At 40.8% G+C, this 18,751-nt stretch overlaps 1 protein-coding gene across 2 annotated transcripts in view; it reads right to left on the bottom strand.

The window, feature by feature from the left end:
• The window catches only part of SOS2 (SOS Ras/Rho guanine nucleotide exchange factor 2), a 55,515-nt gene that overhangs the window by 16,157 nt on the left and 20,607 nt on the right, over nt 1-18,751 (bottom strand). For both annotated transcript variants that reach the window (XM_074583575.1, XM_074583577.1), the window contains 6 exons: nt 18,296-18,439; nt 13,323-13,433; nt 11,323-11,421; nt 5,237-5,364; nt 4,194-4,849; nt 672-753 (listed from right to left, as the gene is read on the bottom strand). In XM_074583575.1, the coding sequence (XP_074439676.1) occupies nt 672-753; nt 4,194-4,849; nt 5,237-5,364; nt 11,323-11,421; nt 13,323-13,433; nt 18,296-18,439 (1,220 nt within the window). The remainder of the gene's footprint in view (nt 1-671; nt 754-4,193; nt 4,850-5,236; nt 5,365-11,322; nt 11,422-13,322; nt 13,434-18,295; nt 18,440-18,751) is intronic.

The following is an 18,751-nucleotide window of genomic DNA, read 5'->3' as shown; positions in this document are numbered from 1 at the left end:
CTGATGGCAATTAAGATAAAACACAAACCTTTTATGTAGGACACGAAGAGCAATTGCATTCAAAAAAAAAAAAAAACCAAACTCAGCGCGGTGAAACTCAAGCACTCATCTAATATCCAGTTTGCCTGGAATTCCCTCCTCCCCTGGCTATGTGCTAACACACCCAGCTCTCGCCCTGATAATTCGCTGCTTCTCCGGTCATCACAAGATGTCTAGACTAGGATATAAGGTTTTTAACTACCTGCTAGCTCGATTAAGTGAAGATTAGAAGAAAGCTTAAGAGCGGCTTTATCACACTGTATTAAAATGCTGTTTACATTAAGAGTCTGCACCTTTCAAACAAACTGCTTAGAACATTTCTTACGTGCATCGAGACTCAGCCACACTCAGATACACTCTCATCATCAAGTTAAGCAGTTAAAACATTACCAGCCCACAGCTGAGGCACACCAAGACTCCAGCTAATACTTAATTCAGGTAGTTAATTTAACAAACCGGGAAAAGGAAGCTTGTATTAAAAACTTGTATCGCTGAATCCTGTTTTAAAAGTTACTGTTTTATGAGCTTCGCTAAAACACGTGCCACACGGCACTACGAACCCGAGCAGAAAAGGAGCAGGTAAATGAATGCAAAGCCTTTCAATGCCCTCAGCAATGATGATCACTTCTTACCTTTCAATCAGTAAACTCAGCAATTCCTGGGGCTTGCAAAAGGAGCGGTATGTGGTAAGGAAGGTACGTACAAAATTAGGATCTGTAAAGATAGAATAAGAAAACGATTAAGAGGTTTTTTTATCCGACTGCAAAATATCAGAAATAAAATACATGTATACTCACAGAAAAAGTTTAAAGGGCGGAAAAGACAGTGTTAAGTTAAGCACTGTAATTTGAAAAACACCAGAAATGATACTGCTTGTGAAATTTTCATGTAGTTCTTTGATGCATTTCTCCTGTAAAAGTATTCAGCTGCACATGTTATGTTACCTCGAATACTCTGTCTCAGTCTTGGCACACAGAACGGCTTACACTCCCTGAATATGCAGCTATTCCATGGTTTCATACAGACAAAGAAAACATGGTAGAACTAGGCTGCCTACTCTCTTGACATCAAAAATACCTATACCACCCTGAAAAACGTTTGTCTTACCTGTTCTTAAAAAATCTCCAGCAGTGGGGATGGCACCCCTTCCCCAGCCACCCCACTACAGCACCCGACTGCCCTCGGCAGAGCAGCCAGCAGGGACAACAGGACAAGCAGCAAAGGCCTTACAAAGCAAATACCTGCAGCAGTTACAGACGCTGCATCTCCACAAGCCACCACACCTCCCTCCTGCTGCTCCTCACCCCTGTGGTAGGTGTGTTACCATGAGACGTGTCTATCCACAAGCTCCCACATGTTTTATTAGGCCCACTCTGTTTATTGGAAGTATTAAAGGAAAAATATTGTTCCCTTCATCTCTTAATTCCACTCTCTTGTACGGAGTTTCTTAGACCATGAATAAGCAAGCTGGTAACAAATCACTTTACTGTAAGCCACGAAGGGTCACCATCTAGTCCCAATCACTCACAGCCCAGAAAGCCCCCCTGCATCCTGGGCTGCATCCCCAGCAGTGCTGCCTCCAGCTCTGGGGCCACCAACAGCAGAAGGACATGGAGCTGTTGGAGTGGGGCCAGAGGAGGCCCCGGAGATGCTGGGAGGGCTGGAGCCCCTCTGCTGGGAGGACAGGCTGAGAGAGCTGGGGGGGGTTCAGCCTGGAGAAGAGAAAGCTCCAGGGAGACCTTCCAGCCCCTTCCAGTCCCTAAAGAGGCTCCAGGAAAGCTGGGGTGGGCCTTTTTACACATGTATGTAATGATAGGACAAAGGGTAATGGCTTCAAACTGGAAGAGCGGAGATTTAGGTGAGATCTGAGGAAGAAATTCTTTATGATGAGGGTGGCGAGCCCCTGGCCCAGGTTGCCCAGAGAAGCTGGGGCTGCCCCATCCCTGGAGGTGTTCAAGGCCAGGCTGGACGGGACTTGGAGCAACCTGGGCTGGTGGGAGGTGTCCCTGCCCAGGGCAGGGGGGTGGGACTGGATGAGCTTTAAGGTCCCTTCCAACCCAAACCATTCTGTGATTCTGTGATCCCTTGCAGCAGACCCCCTCTCAAGGGTAACAGAGGCACTATGCTGCTATTGTGTGATACACAGCAGCTTCCAGAGCTGCCTGGGAGCAAATGGATGCTGAAATACAGGAAAGCCTAGAGAAGCACATGTGCATACGCTCACTCAGAAGGGTGGACTTGGGGTTGTTGGGAGCTTCTTTTTTCTTGCTGCTTTCAAAATAGTCTTGAGTCTGCCAGCATTAGGTGCAGGTAGCTCACACCAGCAGTCTCCAACATGTGGGCAGCGAGTATCTTCCAATAAGCCCAGAAAAGATTACGACAAACACTGCTTTTAAGAAGGCTTAAGTTCCCTGCAGAGCACTGCTCAACATTTTTAAGGGATCCATATATAGGAACATGCTTGCAAGCTAAGAGTAATAGCGCACTCATTCTGTGACAATGCTGCTGAGTTTGCACCCTAGTCCTGCGCTGGCCTCTTCTGCTTCCACGTCACATCTACATTCACTCTCCTGTAGTATTTATGACATTTTAAAAGTAAATTTCCCTCTTAGCACTGAACAGGCAGGTAGCATTTCTGCTCTGCAAACAAGATCTGCAATTCTCTTAAAATGGGGGCTGCTACTCTGCTCTCTAACCTCTGCAGGTTCTTTTACATTATTTTAAAAATTATTCATTTTTGTAAATGACATTCTCAATAAAATAGAAAATGCAAGCAATGTGTTACTAATAGTGGCTTGCAATTAAATTCAAGAGTTTATGAACTCTGCATCTACTACCTCCCATGGTATCCTGGTATCAACTGGGAACTCCTTTTCCATGGCAGAGCTCATTCTGGGAATGCAGAGCCTGTGTGCTGGAGCAAAGCCTGCTTCCAACCAATCCAAAATGAATGCAAGCATACAATAAACTGACAGTTTAAAAAATCGTGACCTAAATACAAAAAAAAGCACCACCGAGATCTGGTGAGAGTCCCTCCACGTGCTGTTAGTCATCAAAATGCCCTTGTGGAGGTTGAGGGAGTGGATTTTGTTAGTCTTGGCTCCAAAAACTGTTTGGGAAAAACACATGGAAACCCAACAGGCAATGCTTTCATCCAAGATTCCCAAAGCCAAAGTGGCAAGTACCTGCGCTATAAAAACTGAAGTTATGCTGGCTACGCTGGCAAACTAATACCCAAAAATCCCAGTTCATTCAGGAAAAGAGCTACGTTTACAAGCCAACAAAACCCGTCACATTTTAGAAAGGGATGACTTGGGGCTCACAGACAACACAACTACAGATTACCTGCGTACCAACTAGTTGCATCAATACTTCCATATGGGAAATAATATTTTTTTAACTTTTTTTCCTTAAAAAAAAAAATAATACACAGCTCCACACTATCTAGCCTTAGTTTTACAAAAAAGGCTCACTTAAATACCAGGAGGTTTTGTAAAAAGCACAAAGGAGACCATTACCATCTGAGAAGGTTTACAAAAACCACACACTACTTCCACCAGCATCCTTCTGTCAGCTTCACTGCATCCCCTTTCAGTGCATCCTTTTCACCCCAAACCGAAGATCTAACACATCTTCGCCAACATTAGCACTTCATGTAACTGCTCCAAGGTTTCATTTCTGCGGCTTTAAGATAGTATTTCACAGGAAAGTCTGAAGAATGCCAATTGTGATTTGCATCCTTTCCTACTGAGGGACTTCACAAAGCGGCAGGTTCAAGTATAATAAATACAACCTCCAACCCTTTTCTTCCTCCACAGTCACACAGTCTCTAACAGCACCACTGTTTCAACCATGATAGCCTCAGGAAACATACCAGTGGCTCCTATTAGGCCACTGATACCTTTTTTTGGGGGCGGGGGGGGGGGGGGGGGGGGGGGGAAGGATTGGCATACCCAAAATTCTCTTACAGCTTTGCCAGCAAAGCCAGTTGATTTAATAACAGACACTGTTTTGGGTTTTTATCCTGCAAATCTTGCTCTACATTTAACTGTATGCAGAAAAAAACCCAACTGAACAAAAAATAAAAGGATTACTTTAATCACCCATACAAGCATGACCTTAAAAACCATATATATAAGAAATGTACAGGGTACCTGCATACATATGGTATGTTAACCTTTCGATTAATTTCACAACCGTTCCTCCTTTGATGATAGGAATGCCATTCCTGCTTTGCAAGTTGTCCTCAAAAACGATGTTATCCTCCGAGTCTTCTACTACAAAACGGTACACGTTTGGGCTGGGCAATCTCAGTGGCTGTTCATTTTCTTCCTGTAGTAACACCGAATCGAGCATCCTATCCAGAGTACTGCGGTACTGAAGGGAAATCAGAGCGGCCATCCAATTACTCTTCTCTTCAGCAGACTTGGCAGCAAACACTATACTGTTCTCATCTTTAGACACCAGTTCAAAAGCATGCTTATATTCCGATGTGTCATCTTTATCAATAATCTGTATTTTCCTCATGATTATTTTTTCCTTCAGCCTATACTCCGCATTGCTGTAACCGGGAAGCCGTGATTGACCGTGATTGGTTTTACAGCTGATCATTAGACCATCAAAGAGAAAGATGTGGCGTTCATGTTTGGCTCCTATTTTCGTCAAGCCACCTTCCATTATGAATTCATTACAGCACTGCCCGATATCTTTGCCTTCCCAGCCATCAATATTTTTCTGGATTTCATTCATTTTCTTGATGGCCAAGTGCTTGCTTCTTATTTGTCGGTTATAGAAGCGATAGACCGGCTCCCTTGAATGGATAAAAGAAAAAGTCACAATGGGCACACTGCACATTTGCTATCCCAAGAGATCAAAAAAAAAAAAATCAACTAAATTAATTGTTTGTGTCATGATTTCTTTGCCATAAACATGCCCTAACCAAATTTATTGTTCCAAATAAACCACATGCACTGCTTTAGCTAGGGAAACTGTAAGATATTGATGTTATTCATAGACATGGACCGTGAAGGTTTTGGGCTGCTACTCCATTTACAATGAAAACTGGCATAAAGACATGCCTTGAAAAGGAAAATATGCACATTATCTAAAAAGAAAAAAAAATTACAATTCCTTCCACATCATTTATGTCCCTCTGTGCCACCTTTGGGAAACCAGGGGTAGTTCTGTGGATTATTACCCAGGCCGACGTCTTGGGGAGTGTTTGCTGTAAATGCGCTCCATGCTGCACTGCAGGTTCAGAAGGGCAGTAATAGCTTGTTTTAAGCACTCCCGATCCTCTTCGTCTTCACTGCATTCCTGCAATTGCTGTGACATAACAAACATTTTTCTTTCAGATTTGTCTAATTTATAGAAGGGGAGGAAGACTGACAAACGCTCTCACACACTTACCTACAGTACTTGGGGAAGTCAATGACTTCAAGTCAATGAAAGAGTTATTACTAGAAGCATGCTCAAAATTCGCTATGCATATAAAACCACTCACTGAAGACATTTGTCAGATATTCAGGAAAGTCAGTAGATACTCAACAGGAGAGAGCAGGAGGGAGTTTAGAAAGATAACCTTCTACCCTTTTACGGAGAGCCAATGCTAATTGTCAGACACTGTTTTTCCTGTTACCTTTTCAACAACGTCCTGTTTCACAACTGATTTTATTAAATAGTTTGGAGGTTTGAAATAGCTGAGAATTAAATGCTGCTTTATGTAACTACGTGTAGTATTCCTTCAATGAGTCAATTAATCTCAACATTTCAGAGCCAATTTGAAAGACAAAATGACCAAGATTCTCTCTTTCCTTCTTACCTATATTCTGCCATCTTCAGCAAACTCATCTATTTCATAAAGAAATATCAATTTTGCACAGTGCAAAAAAAAATAAAAATCTGAAATTCAAGATTTGCTACTAATAGCAAAATGTAAAGACAGTGAGAAACAGCGTATTTTCTTTTTATAAAGACTTGATCTGTCTCTACCACTAGGCAGAAACTTATTGAATTAGGAAATTCCACAGGCTTTCAGATCATCTCCTTACACTTGGCAGCAATACGCCTAGAGCAAAACCTATTCACAGAGTTCCTCTTTTTGGTTCTTGAAGGTGATCCCTCCTAAAATACCCCTGATATAAATAAAAGAGATTTTTCTTTTTAACCCCTTCCGTGTTCAAGATCCTATGAATTTTTTAAAAGAAAATTCAAGCAAATAGACTGCTGGGCAAAATCAAGACAATACGCCATGCAGTTTTGCATAAACTCTGTTTTACCTACATACTTTAAGAGAAATCTTACTTACAATCACTCAGCATGGCAGAAGCCTTCTTTTCCTTTCCCCACTACGTTCCCTCAGCAAGGATATGTAGCTTCCTCTAAAAGTAATTGAGAGAACAGGATTTGACCAGATTGGTCCACTCTCTTCATGGAATTTAAGTTACTAAAATTTTTCTTTTTCAGTGTCCAAACAACCTCCATCTTGTATATTAGAGAAATGAAAGTTTTATGGCCAAAAATTTCTGGGAAGTTTATGAGCTGAGGAACAGTACAGGGAAGGGAAAAATCTCTACCTCTCCGTAAACCCTTCTTTTCCTTACTATTGGCCACAGAAATGCATGGAACATAAAAATGGTGTGAAAAGATGACAAATGCAAAATCCTAAAGGTGGGAAAAGCTACTGAGTCTGATAAAATACTCTTTCTCTTCACATGTCCTGAGCAGAATTTCTTCCATCCCCTTTCCAAAGGGAGCTGCATTTGGCAATTAACACATCAAATGGCATGTTTTGCTTTTTTTGTTGTATTAAAAAAGAAAAAAACCTGACATTTGGATGTAATCCAATCCATTTCTACCCCTTAGTGAATAGATTCCTGAAGATCAGGTAGATTCCCTGAAGCATATCTCATTCTCTGTAATCTCTGGACTAACACCTGCTTTCCCAAAGGCCGGTTCTTAACAAACATCTTTCCGATTAAGCAGCAGATGCAAAAGCATAACACGCCAGACAGAAAAAATACGTAAACCTTTAGGAAATGGGGTCCCGCTTATGCCAGATGTATTTAAAATACCACTGATTATAAACTGAGAATATTAACTATTCAACTTATTGTACAGAAAACTGTCAGAAAAGAGTAATGAAGAACGCTGTTCACTTAAAAAAATTATATTGTGGTGATCCTGTAGAATACTGACCGGGGATTCTCTGTCAGTCAATGATTAGGTAACAGCGGAAAAGATCAAAAGGCAGAATTTCATGCGTTTCGGATTGCTTGATAACAACACAGCAAGTCACATGCAAGAATTAGGAATAATCTTCTGCCTGCAAGTGAGAGGAGGGATACACTCTATAGTCAGCAGAGGAAAGCCTTCTCGGGCTTGAACATGGACTTGATCAGACCTCTGCTTACGTGCCGGATTTTAATGACCTCCCTAACAGGCACCTTGCTCCGGATTTGGATGACTCCTTGAGTTCTTTGCACTGGCTTCAATGAATAATGTTTTCCTGGAATGCTGGTATCAACGGACACATTTATGAAAGCATACCTGGAGCTTGAACATCTGATGAAACATTAAACTCTCCTCCACACTGCCTGCATTAAGGTGTTCATGCTTGGAAATGTCAAGCATAGTGTTTTAAACCCAAATACACTGATCATCAATTAAGGATGTCACAATCAGAATATATTTAGATTACCTGACTGCAAGATCTAACAACTTCTTATTGCTACCACTGTTTTGTCCTTCAAGATAGTTTCATTTCTTTAGCGTGGCTTCCTTCAACCTTTGCTACCGTCATTCATTCTGACTCAAGGTACGGCAGGTCCATTTTCTGTCAGTGCTTGAACAAGCAAGCAACATTAAAGTGACATGGGGCCTGCCTCTGACTCAAGGTGTTCAAAGGCAGTTTCCTGGTGATCAATGAAAAGCTGCCAAACCAAAGAAATTCAACATGGGAGTCTCCAAACAACATCCAACCCTTTTGCCTCTTGCTGAGGCAAAGAGTCTCTGATGCAGATCCTGCATCAGGTTTTTGCACCAAGAAGAAAAATTCTGCAGCTTGGTTCTGTAAATCGTTATTTTATTTATCTCCCAGTTGAATAGGAAGGGCTTAGTAACCTTATTTGGGAGTAACAGTCTCAATCGTAGCTTCTCTCCCTACTGAAGCCACGAAAATAATGAGTATTCTGTTGCTTTTCTGCTTCCTTTTTCGCTAGGTCTTTTTCAACAAAGGTTCCTAGAGACAAACACAATGGTAACAGAGAAGCAGTACAACAGTTTATAATATATCAATATTGTTGAATAAATAGTTTCTTTATCCCTAAAAACACTCTGCTTTTTAAAAATCAGTGCATAAATTTAGGATGTTTTCTAAGTACAACATAAAATTAAAATTTTAAACCTGCAACTAAAGCGATCACAACAGAAGACTGTATTTACCATTATTCACTATAGAGTGCTATTTAAGATTTCATTTTACCATTTCTCGCTATAGAGTGCTATTTAAGATTTCTGCTCTGCTCAATCCTCACAAGGTTAGAAAGATTCAAGACAGCCAAGCATCAGCCTCTGCACCCGAATTCTAGTTCTACTCAGAAATCTTGTATACTGTGGATAAAGGTCAAATTTAATCATTTTCACTGCTAAAATTCCCTAGTTAAAAAAGGCATTGCCTAATATTATCTTTCATGCAGCAGCCTGCTGTGTTATCCAAGTTAAAAACAAATAAAAGAAACAACAAAGTGTTTCTGCACTATCTGCCAGACTTCATTCTTCAAAGACATGAGGAAATTTAAGACTGTGCATGTATAACCCGATCCTATCAATATTAACGGGAGTCAGGAGCAGACTCAGAGCCCCAAGAGACAGAAGACTCTTGCAGCATTACAGATTTAAGACAGGCCATCAAAACCAAATTGTCTTCTCTGTGCCATGGGTTAAAACATAAATAGTAACCGTCCTTTCCTGTCACTGAAGAAAAAACTACCAAGTTTGCATGCAAAGCATTTAATCTGAAGTTTTGAAAAAGCACAAAACCCTGCTCAATAAGGCATACATTTTAATGTTTCCCTAAAAAGCGGACAAACGCTACGCAGCTTGTAAAATCAGTTAAATGTTTAGATTCTCCCAAAGCTGCGGCATGTGATTTCAGTCTTTAATTTCACACTGATGCATTCCATTTCCCAGCTTTAAGACACAATGGGTCATTAATTAGCCTGACCTTCAGCATAATACAGGTCACTAATCCAATTATGTCTTCTAAACGTGAAAGAAGAACATTTTAAGAAGTTCCAGGGAATTATTGTATGCAACTGACCCTTACAGAAAGGGAATTTACACTATTTTGAAAGAGATGTATCCATGAAGCTATCAGTGCTCACTTCACAGCAAGGCTGGCAGAACCGCGCCGTATTTCTGCTGTCACCCTTCAGCTCTTTGACCAGTTTATTTTTTTTTGGAAAATGTCCTTATAGAAACGTAAGCTTTATGAAGGCAAATATTGAGACTACGGCAATGTAGTTTCTCTTCTCAATAGAGACAGTGCAGTAATCTAGAGAAAAGTTCACCGACCGTTAGGGTTGCTTTAGGTTGTTGGGTTTTTTTTAAGCTTTGTTAACTGTTTACTAAACTGAATGCTTAAATATTTGAAATTTATTGAGACCACTTGGATTTAAACCTTTCTACAAAATATTGGTAATCCATATATTGGAGATGTGTGGTTCACGAGTCAAAATTAATCATCCTTATTTTTACTTATCAAAATGAGGATATGCAAAAAAATCACAGTAGACATAATGAAACCAACTTAAAAAAAAGAAAAAAAAGGAGTATGTGTGTCAGATATTAACTACAGACCTCGTCTTAAAACAATTGCTATTTTTTGGCCTGAGATTCTTTTGAGAAAATTTTAGATTGTATTATACATAATTTCTATGTTGCAAAGTCTCCTTTTCTTCCTTCATATAAGTAAATCCTTTGAAATACAAAGCAAGACAATATAACAGACCTGTACCACAGCGCTAGTATCACTTTTTACATTGAGAACTCAAACCCGTCATTTGTGTTGGTATTTCAAAATGTCAGCTATAGCCACAGGATATTTCACCTGTTTAATTTACATATATCCCAGTTAGTTAATAATTCACTTACCCTCATAAGCATTACAAACTCTCCCAACACTGTGGGGCAAATAGAAGCCTTTTTTTACATTATCCCCAGCTACTGAAAAAAAGCTCTGATCTAAGTATTTTTCAAGACACTGCGCTTTCTACAGCAACGTTATTTTTTCTTTTTCAAGAATGATGATTATAGATCTCAGATGTTAAATTTCTGCTGACTGCTGGCCTCTCTTCTCATAACTCACAGCAAAAACATTTGCTTGTAAGCAAATAGATACAGGCTTAGTTACTTTTTGGCTTTTAGCTTTTATACCCAAGGGAAATATCTACTGATGTGAACCACCTTCCTAGTGCACGTCAGAATAAAATATGTGCGAGCGATCTGTGGTCAAACCAATAGAGGCTGTTCTAAAATAAGTAATGCCTCAACAGGCAGAACTGCTCATGAATACAGACTAGATGCCAACCTAAACAACTTGTATGGTAAGACCCCTGAAATACGTCCTACAGTAATAAATTTTTATCATCTGAATCAGAATTCCATAAAGCCTGACATTTCATCAATGTCATTTCTTAGACAGTAGAAAATAAGGAAATAATAGTGCTTATTTTCATTCCTCAATATGGAGAAAGTGTGGTATTCTATGAAAAATGGTATTTTTTTACCATATCTCTTCCATTTAGGATTCGGGACAAACGGTTGAACATTAAGAACAGTCTGACTCTGCTGAAAAGGAGATGCCTGCCCAAGCCCCAAAATAAGATCAGTTGAGCTACAACTGGAGTGTGACTTCAGACAGGGAATACTGATCTGAATTATGCTTAGATTTTTCTGAACGGACCAAAAAATTCAGAACTGGAAGAAAGAAGAAATTAGATTTGCATATTACATTTTAAACTATATTAGAACTCAAGTTCACTAAGGGTGTGTTTAATCAAATATAGTTACTTCAAGTGTTCATATCAGAGCAACAGAGGCTTTCGAAGATTTTCTTTTTTTACAGAATTTTACTTTTCAGACATACTAACCAGTGTCAAATTAACGTTTTCCTACCTTTTAATTCTCAGAAGCAGTAAGTAAAATCAAATCGCCTATGTAAAGCTCAGATTCTCCACATTAAGAAATGTTTTTGGCAGGAAAGAAGAATGTGGTTTCATTTACCTGTAGTAACTCAAAGTAGTGCAAACAATGATAGACTGGGATAAGCATGAGTCGTGGGAGGACGTATCGTACAGCTTCTTTAAACCCTTCAGCAGTAGACTGAAAAGGAAAAATAAACAGGATTATTTACACTGAAATACTCAAAATGGGACTGGCCAAGGCCCAAGGCCTTGAATTTAGCACTGCTTTGAGCAAGATGGCTGTGCCAGACACATCCAGGGTGTCCCCTGCTGATCTACATTACTCTATGCTTACATCTAGTAGTAAGGAAGACAATAGTTTGCAAAAACATTTTTGTCTAATGAGACTCTCTGTAAGACTCAGAGACGCATAAATGCTCTGACATAAAGCAAACAAAACCTGTGAACACCCTCTCCCAGGCACTGCAAGCATCCTTTTCCATCACCAGCTTCGCGTGGATTTTGATCCATACTCACCAGTGAACCCACAGCTCTGAAGACACCCCTAACCCCACAACAAATGTTGGCACAAATAGCCTCCTTAAAATGGTAACCAGTTGGACAGTCCATCTTTTTGCCAGAAATAGCAAATCAAATGTAAGAAGCTAGAGGACCAGGTTACCCACAAGCCATTTTATAAGCATCCTTAAATTCACGCAGAGGCACTCATATCGCAATCCCTAGCACCTTTATATTTCAGTGCTGCCGGCAGAACTCAATTAATAACATTAGTTCAAGGTGACAACACCTAAAAATAGTGCACTGTCTGTAGCTAAGCTGCACACCTTGTTCCCCAGTCAACAGCCACATCCCAGAATGCAGAAAATGCTTGAATATATTTTGAAAAAATCTCATACCCTTTTCCAAAATAACACATTTCACCCTGGGCCACAGTTTGCTGCAGAATTTAAAGGAAACACTGGAATGTTAAAGATCAGCCAGGACTCTCATAAAACCCATTAAACTTGTCACCAGCTTCCCTCTAACATCCTCTCGTCCCAATTATGTATTCTGTGCTTCAATTTACACCCAATACACCACAGAAATATGGAGGACTCATCAAGTACTGAAGAAGTTTGTATCTGTGTCTCCTCTCCCTCAGAAACTGAGAATCACAAGTTTGTGACATAAAGAATGAGTTAGAAATCTTTTTCCATTCCCGGCGGTTAATTAACACAATAATTCAGGTTGTAAGAGGTTTTCCAAAGGATGGTGAAATCCCTGCCATCTTCCGTATCAAGATGGATTGAACACAAACTGAATTACCTGATCTGCCTTTCGGAAATGATCTCTCCCTCCCATGCAAGATTTCTGGCTGCATCTCTCTGCAATTGCCAGAGACAGGTCATGGCCCAGAGCTTGGACCTCCGCCTTCGCTCCATAGCTTGGAGAAGAAGCGTGAAGGAACATCCCTAGGAAAGCCCAAACCTCCCTATGGTGAGGAGAGCCAGAAAAGAGGCCAGATTCACTGTCAAATGACTCAATTATCAATTTAATCTGCAACAGGGCTTTGGGCTTTAAATTTTCTAGGGTGGCAGGTAAAGGGCCTTACTTCATTCACCAAGTAGTATTTAAGAGTGAGATGATCCAGCTTATGAAGTGCTCAGAACACCAGTCTAATAGGTCTGCCACGCTGGCAGAAGGAAGCAATAAGAAATGGAAAAAAAACAAATCACAGATGGTCTTGCTGGATGGTCCTATTAAGAAATGACTCGAGAAAAACTGCCAGTCCCAGCCTCAATGCTGAACAAGAGGGCCTGGGATCTGTATGAAAGAAAATTAAAATATTATGCCTGGGTGCCTGTGTTTGGCATTAAAAGGCAAAACAGAAATAGCAGCAGCAAGTATGAGAAGTCACCCTCTATTCTCAAGCAAGAGAGCCTGATGTGAGGACAAAAAAAACACCGCAAAAGACTTATGGATGGGTCAGAGAGAATCTAGTGGATTTCTTCCTCAGTAGGAAGTAAAGAATTACTGACAAAATTCAAACCTTTGAAATATGAGAACTAAAGAATTCAGTTATTTCTCATTTGCACTCACCTGAAAGTGGAGAGCAACAGCAGGTTTTGCCATTAAGTTATTAAAATGCTCGTGAAATTGTGGAGAGAGAATGTCCTGGGACAAGGTTTCATATGGATCAAAGGCTTGCTCCTGAATAAAAACAGAGAATGATATACCTACATGAAGAATGCAAGACATTTCTGTCCCAGCTGGTACAATTAATTCCTTTAATAAGCTGATAGATACACAAGTGTAACTTTTCAAGAAAAGATCGATTTTGCAAAACAAATATTCAGTAAACCACAACCCGTTTTCACATCCAGATTTTAAACGCACACAACATTTTCTCAGCATTCCTCAGATCTCACCACACTTGTCACTAACACAAGCTTTATTTCACTGAAGTAGTGGGAAGGAAGAGAAATTCTTGCTTTCAGTCAACTGAATGGCAATTTACCTCCTTTCTGCCAATAAAAAATGGCACTTTGGAAAGAAGCGCAGGTAGAGATGAACTTCAGAGATTGTCAAAAGGAGGCATTGTTGTACCACTACTATTGCAGGGTACATCACATAAGAACGGTCGGTCATAAGCACTGGACTTCTGCACACTTTACTGGCCATGTTGGAAAGTTGGGGAGATATCTCACACCGGGACAAAACAGCGAGTCTGAAAGTCTTGGAGGAAACTCCTCTAAGGGCTTCAGGTGCAAAAATTACTACTCTAGATGGAGTATCTGGCTGTGATTCTCTATTATAAACTACAGCAGGATGGGATGAAAACCTGACTGTACATGAATCTCTGCAGGAATAATTTATTCCTGCTCATAGATTACCTGCTCCAGAGCCCGTCAGGCTGTTCCCCAGTCTCTGCAGATTCACTGGGCTGAATCACTCATGAATCACAGGGTTATCCGGTGCTGATGGCACCATGCCCAGAAAAAGCGCATACCTCTTTTCACCTTAACCCAGTCGTGCTTGTCAGAATACAGGCTGCAGAATTCCGGAGAACCAACCACCACAAGGGCTCGCTTGAACATTCAGGGTAAAAATTTCAAGTTTTCCATCTGCAGAGGGTCCAGGGGATTTCCTACCTTACTCACGGGGCAGATGCAATTAAAGTCTTTGTGGGGAGGAGAGGCACAGAATGCACTCGCTTTTCACATGCAAATTGTAATCATCACTCTCAACTCTCCTCATCAAGTTCTAATCATCGCTGTCCATTCGAATTAGATTGTATCTGGGAGGGGGGACCAGAGGAGGGGGAAGGTTTGGCAAGTCAGGAGCAGCAGCAGCTGAATAGAAAATGATCAGAGGCTCTCACTGAACAGGATGGTTTTAAGCAGAATCTGAATCCAGTTTACAGCCTGGTTGTTTTTTTTTTTTTTTTTTTTTTTTGTTTACTCCATGCCTGCCCACTACCTGCAAGAATACAATAAGGGGTCTTATTTTACAACATCCAAATTAAAGACAGGGAACAATAACACTGCATATACAGTTTCTCTTTGCCGTAACAGCCAAGCAAAACTGAACATAAACCTCTGCAGAAGCAGTAGGTCAGCCATGGGGTGTGGGTTCAGCTCACCCAGAGGTAGTAGGACGAAGGGAGAGATGGCAGCATCCTCCACATCACGGGACACGAGCTCTCAAAACTTCACCTTGCATACAAATCTACTGGGGGAGCCAGACCAATACATATTTATTCTGTGCCGTCTTTTTAAACTTTTAAGTGCATTTTAGAAGTGCTTTCAGTTTCTTCCATTCTGATTTGATCAGTATGGAGCTTTTGGTTTTGTTTTTTGAAGACAAGATTGAAACAAACCGCGTTAGCTATCTTCCCCAAGAGACTAATATAAAAAAAAGGGATTTTACACTTCATACAATGGCTAGAGTTAGAAAGGACCTTAAAGATCATCCAGTTCCAACCCCCCTGCCCTGGGCAGGGACACCTCCCACCAGACCAGGTTGCTCCAAGCCCCGTCCAGCCTGGCCTTGAACACCTCCAGGGATGGGGCAGCCACAGCTTCTCTGGGCAACCTGGGCCAGGGGCTCACCACCCTCATCATAAAGAATTTCCTCCTTATATACAGTCTAAATCCACCTTCTTTTAGTTTAAAGCCACTACAACTTGTCCTATGGCTCCCCTCCCTGATCCGGAGTCCCTCCCCAGCTTTCCTGGAGCCCCTTTAGGGACTGGAAGGTCTCCCCGGAGCCTTCTCTTCTCCAGGCTGAACCCCCCCAGCTCTCTCAGCCTGTCCTCCCAGCAGAGGGGCTCCAGCCCTCCCAGCATCTCCAGGGCCTCCTCTGGCCCCGCTCCAACAGCTCCGTGTCCTTCTGCTGTTGGTGCCCCAGTGCTGGAGGCAGCACTGCAGGGGGGTCTCCCCAGAGCGGAGCAGAATCCCCCCCTCGCCCTGCTGCCCACGCTGCTGGGGATGCAGCCCAGGCTGTGGGGGGCTTTCTGGGCCAGCACGCATTGCAAAAGTTACTGAAATATACAGACATTAACTTGATGCCCATGTAAGTTATCTTAATGCAGTGTATAGTTCTGGATTGGTGTTTGCATGTTTCAGCCTCTTTTGCTGTAGCGCTGGTTTCCACTTTTTGCCTTGTGGATACCTAAACCTTCTCCTATGGAAACACAAATACCAGCATAACAAATTTACGATCTACTGATAATAACCTTGTTTTATTAGCTGCCTTCTGAAGGTCACTTCCAAATAGGCTCAAAGACCCTCTGCCCTCGGTCCTGAGGCTCTCCCACCACTAGCTAAAGAGATTATTTAAGGCAATCAGTAAAACACACTGTAGTAGTTAAAACTGTATAAGTTACCACCAAGTAAAATTTTTTTTACCAGTGTATTAACAAATATCCATCTCCCACTCATCAAGTCTTTTAATTTCCTCCACACCAGGAAAAACAATGCTTTATTTTCCCCCTATATACTTCCTCATCTCAAAAACACTGCAATATTTATGTTAAAACCTTCCCAAGATCTGATGCAGAAAAACAGACAAAGCAGGAAGACTCCAGCTTGCAAGGGTTGTTTGTTTTTAATTATCCTTCCAAATAAGTCGAAGGACCTTTGTAATGGAAACACTAAGTGAACAAGCCTGGCAGTAAGATAGGCAGAGCAAATAAACACTTCACTTTCATATCTCTCTTTAATGATCCCTTTCGCAAATATACACAGAAAGATGATCTCAACATGCGAGATGATCAAATGAACAGCCTAGTTATTAAGCAGGTCTTGCTCCATATTAACGGAAATATTAAATTCAAATTTACTACCTGCATAAAAAGAAGGTTTGAAGAATGATCTGCTCTTCGTCTCCTACTTGAGTTTTTCAGTTAATGAAAATCAAGTGAGATTTTTACTCATTGAAAAGGATTTGGTTCCTTTAAAGCACAGGATGTCTAAAAGTAGCTTTTTCAATAAACTGAGATACGTATGTTTTCCAGGATAGTGCTGTACTATTTCAAATTTCAAGTCTTGTTTCAGTTTTAATATAATAGCTACTTACTTTAATTAATTGTTCAAATGCTTCTCCTTATCATTATATAAGCTACTATGCTTTAACAACTCATGAGCTAAGACCTAGTCAACTGGACTTTCCTACGGATATGTCACGTGAGTGGTTTATTGAAGTAGCTCCAGGAAAACTTTATCTTTACGGTACATTCATAAGTGAGTGGCTCATGGGCTGAAGAACCCGTATTCCTCACACCCACAAAAATGTAATCATTTTCCAAATGGTACTGGTGTGGTCATGCAATCCTCAGATTTTAAAAATTGAACATACGTAAAAGTGAAATGCAAGTTTTATTGGTTGTCATTTTCTTTACATAGAACATAATTTTAAGATAGAAACCATAAACTTCGCATTCACCATGTGGTTCATCTGAGATATTCTCTCTCTCTGTCAATCCAAAACATCTCATTTGATTTCCTCTGTGATACAGTCCATGTGGTTTATATGATCACCCTTACATTTTGGTTCAAAAAACTGGGCTCAATACACCTCTCAAGAAAAAGCAGACTCTATTTAAACATGTCCAAACTCAGCAAAAACTCCATGCCTACCATAGTACTTTGTTCCAAGAATTAGCTCCTCCAACAAAGGTGTGCTGTATTTCTAAGCTGAACTGTCCTGTTGCCTTTCAGATACTGCTTTTTTGCTGTGCACCTCTCTGCTGAATTCCAGAGTCACTTTGTACTCTATTTTCAGGTGTGAAAGTACCTATATACCGATCCTATTTTGACTAGACTGAGCTCTATCTCACTGTAAAGCACTTTCTCAAAAACTTTACTTTTATGACTCTCTTCTGTAGTTCTTCCTCCACTTCGATGTCCATTAAAAGAAAAAACAAACAAAAAACAAATGACAAAATAACTGTTAATAATGTTCCAGTATGAGCCACACCGAATTCATATGCAGTGTCTTCCCGTATTCCTACTCTTTAATATTGATTTTATAGGTCAATGGGTATCAATAGCACTTTTGCTACAATACTGAAGACCTTCTGTTCAGTTGCACGTCTGTTTTGATACTTCATTCCTTCCCAGACTCACTGCTTTGCAGAAACATTTCCCATTCCAGATGTGTAACAATGCATTTGGCTGAATTAAAGAACACATTTTGACTGAATTACCTCACTGTCCAGCGTAATGCAAGTCACTCATCTTGCAGATCTACGACCAACTGCTATGAATTTTGGGTAGCCCTGAGCTTGTTACCAACGCCTACAAAAACTAAGGCACCACTTTCTTTCAGTAAGCAATCCCAGGTAGTTACTTTTCAAATCCCCATCCCTACAGGGTAGAAAACACGCTTTAGTTTACCTACTGAAGAATGGGTAGGGAAGATCTGCGTTCAGAGCTTGTTAAAAGGACATTTTACAACTGCAGATTTATCGGAGATATCAGAGTCGTGACCAAAAGTATACTAAGAAAACAAAACAATCAGTGATTTAAAAAAACCCAAAACAATCCAACAAAAAAGACAAAACACCGTACCTCTGCAAGATCTTCAAAGCAGCTGCCAGCCAGAGGATGAGGACTACTTTCATCAGTCATTTCAACAGTATCCTCAATCAATCCTAAAAGCTTCACTGTCAGCTCATGAATATCTGAAATGTTGCTGAATATGACATCGATATCCTGCAAACATAAAACGTATCTTAGTAGCGTTCAGAATAATTGATTTTGCTTATGTAAATATGGGAGCATTTTTCGTGAAGTTTGAACCAAGAGGTAAATGGAGAGGAGCCAACAAAAAGCTAGGAAGAAAGTTAAATTACGTGGTCTTCCCAGGCCTGCGGGCTTGCCTGGGCACATCCAGCCTTGCACAGTTCTCACCCCAGCGAAAGCAGACACACCATCCTTCCCAGGCCGGAGCAGCGGCAGCCCTGGTACAGGCTGTTCAGGGCTTTGGAAAGAAACGCCTGGCCTTTTCAGCCACAACTCACAGCT

The sequence above is a fragment of the Larus michahellis genome, chromosome 4 (genome assembly GCF_964199755.1).
Source record: "Larus michahellis chromosome 4, bLarMic1.1, whole genome shotgun sequence".
Lineage (NCBI taxonomy): Eukaryota > Metazoa > Chordata > Aves > Charadriiformes > Laridae > Larus > Larus michahellis.
This window is presented reverse-complemented; position numbering and strand designations above follow the sequence as displayed.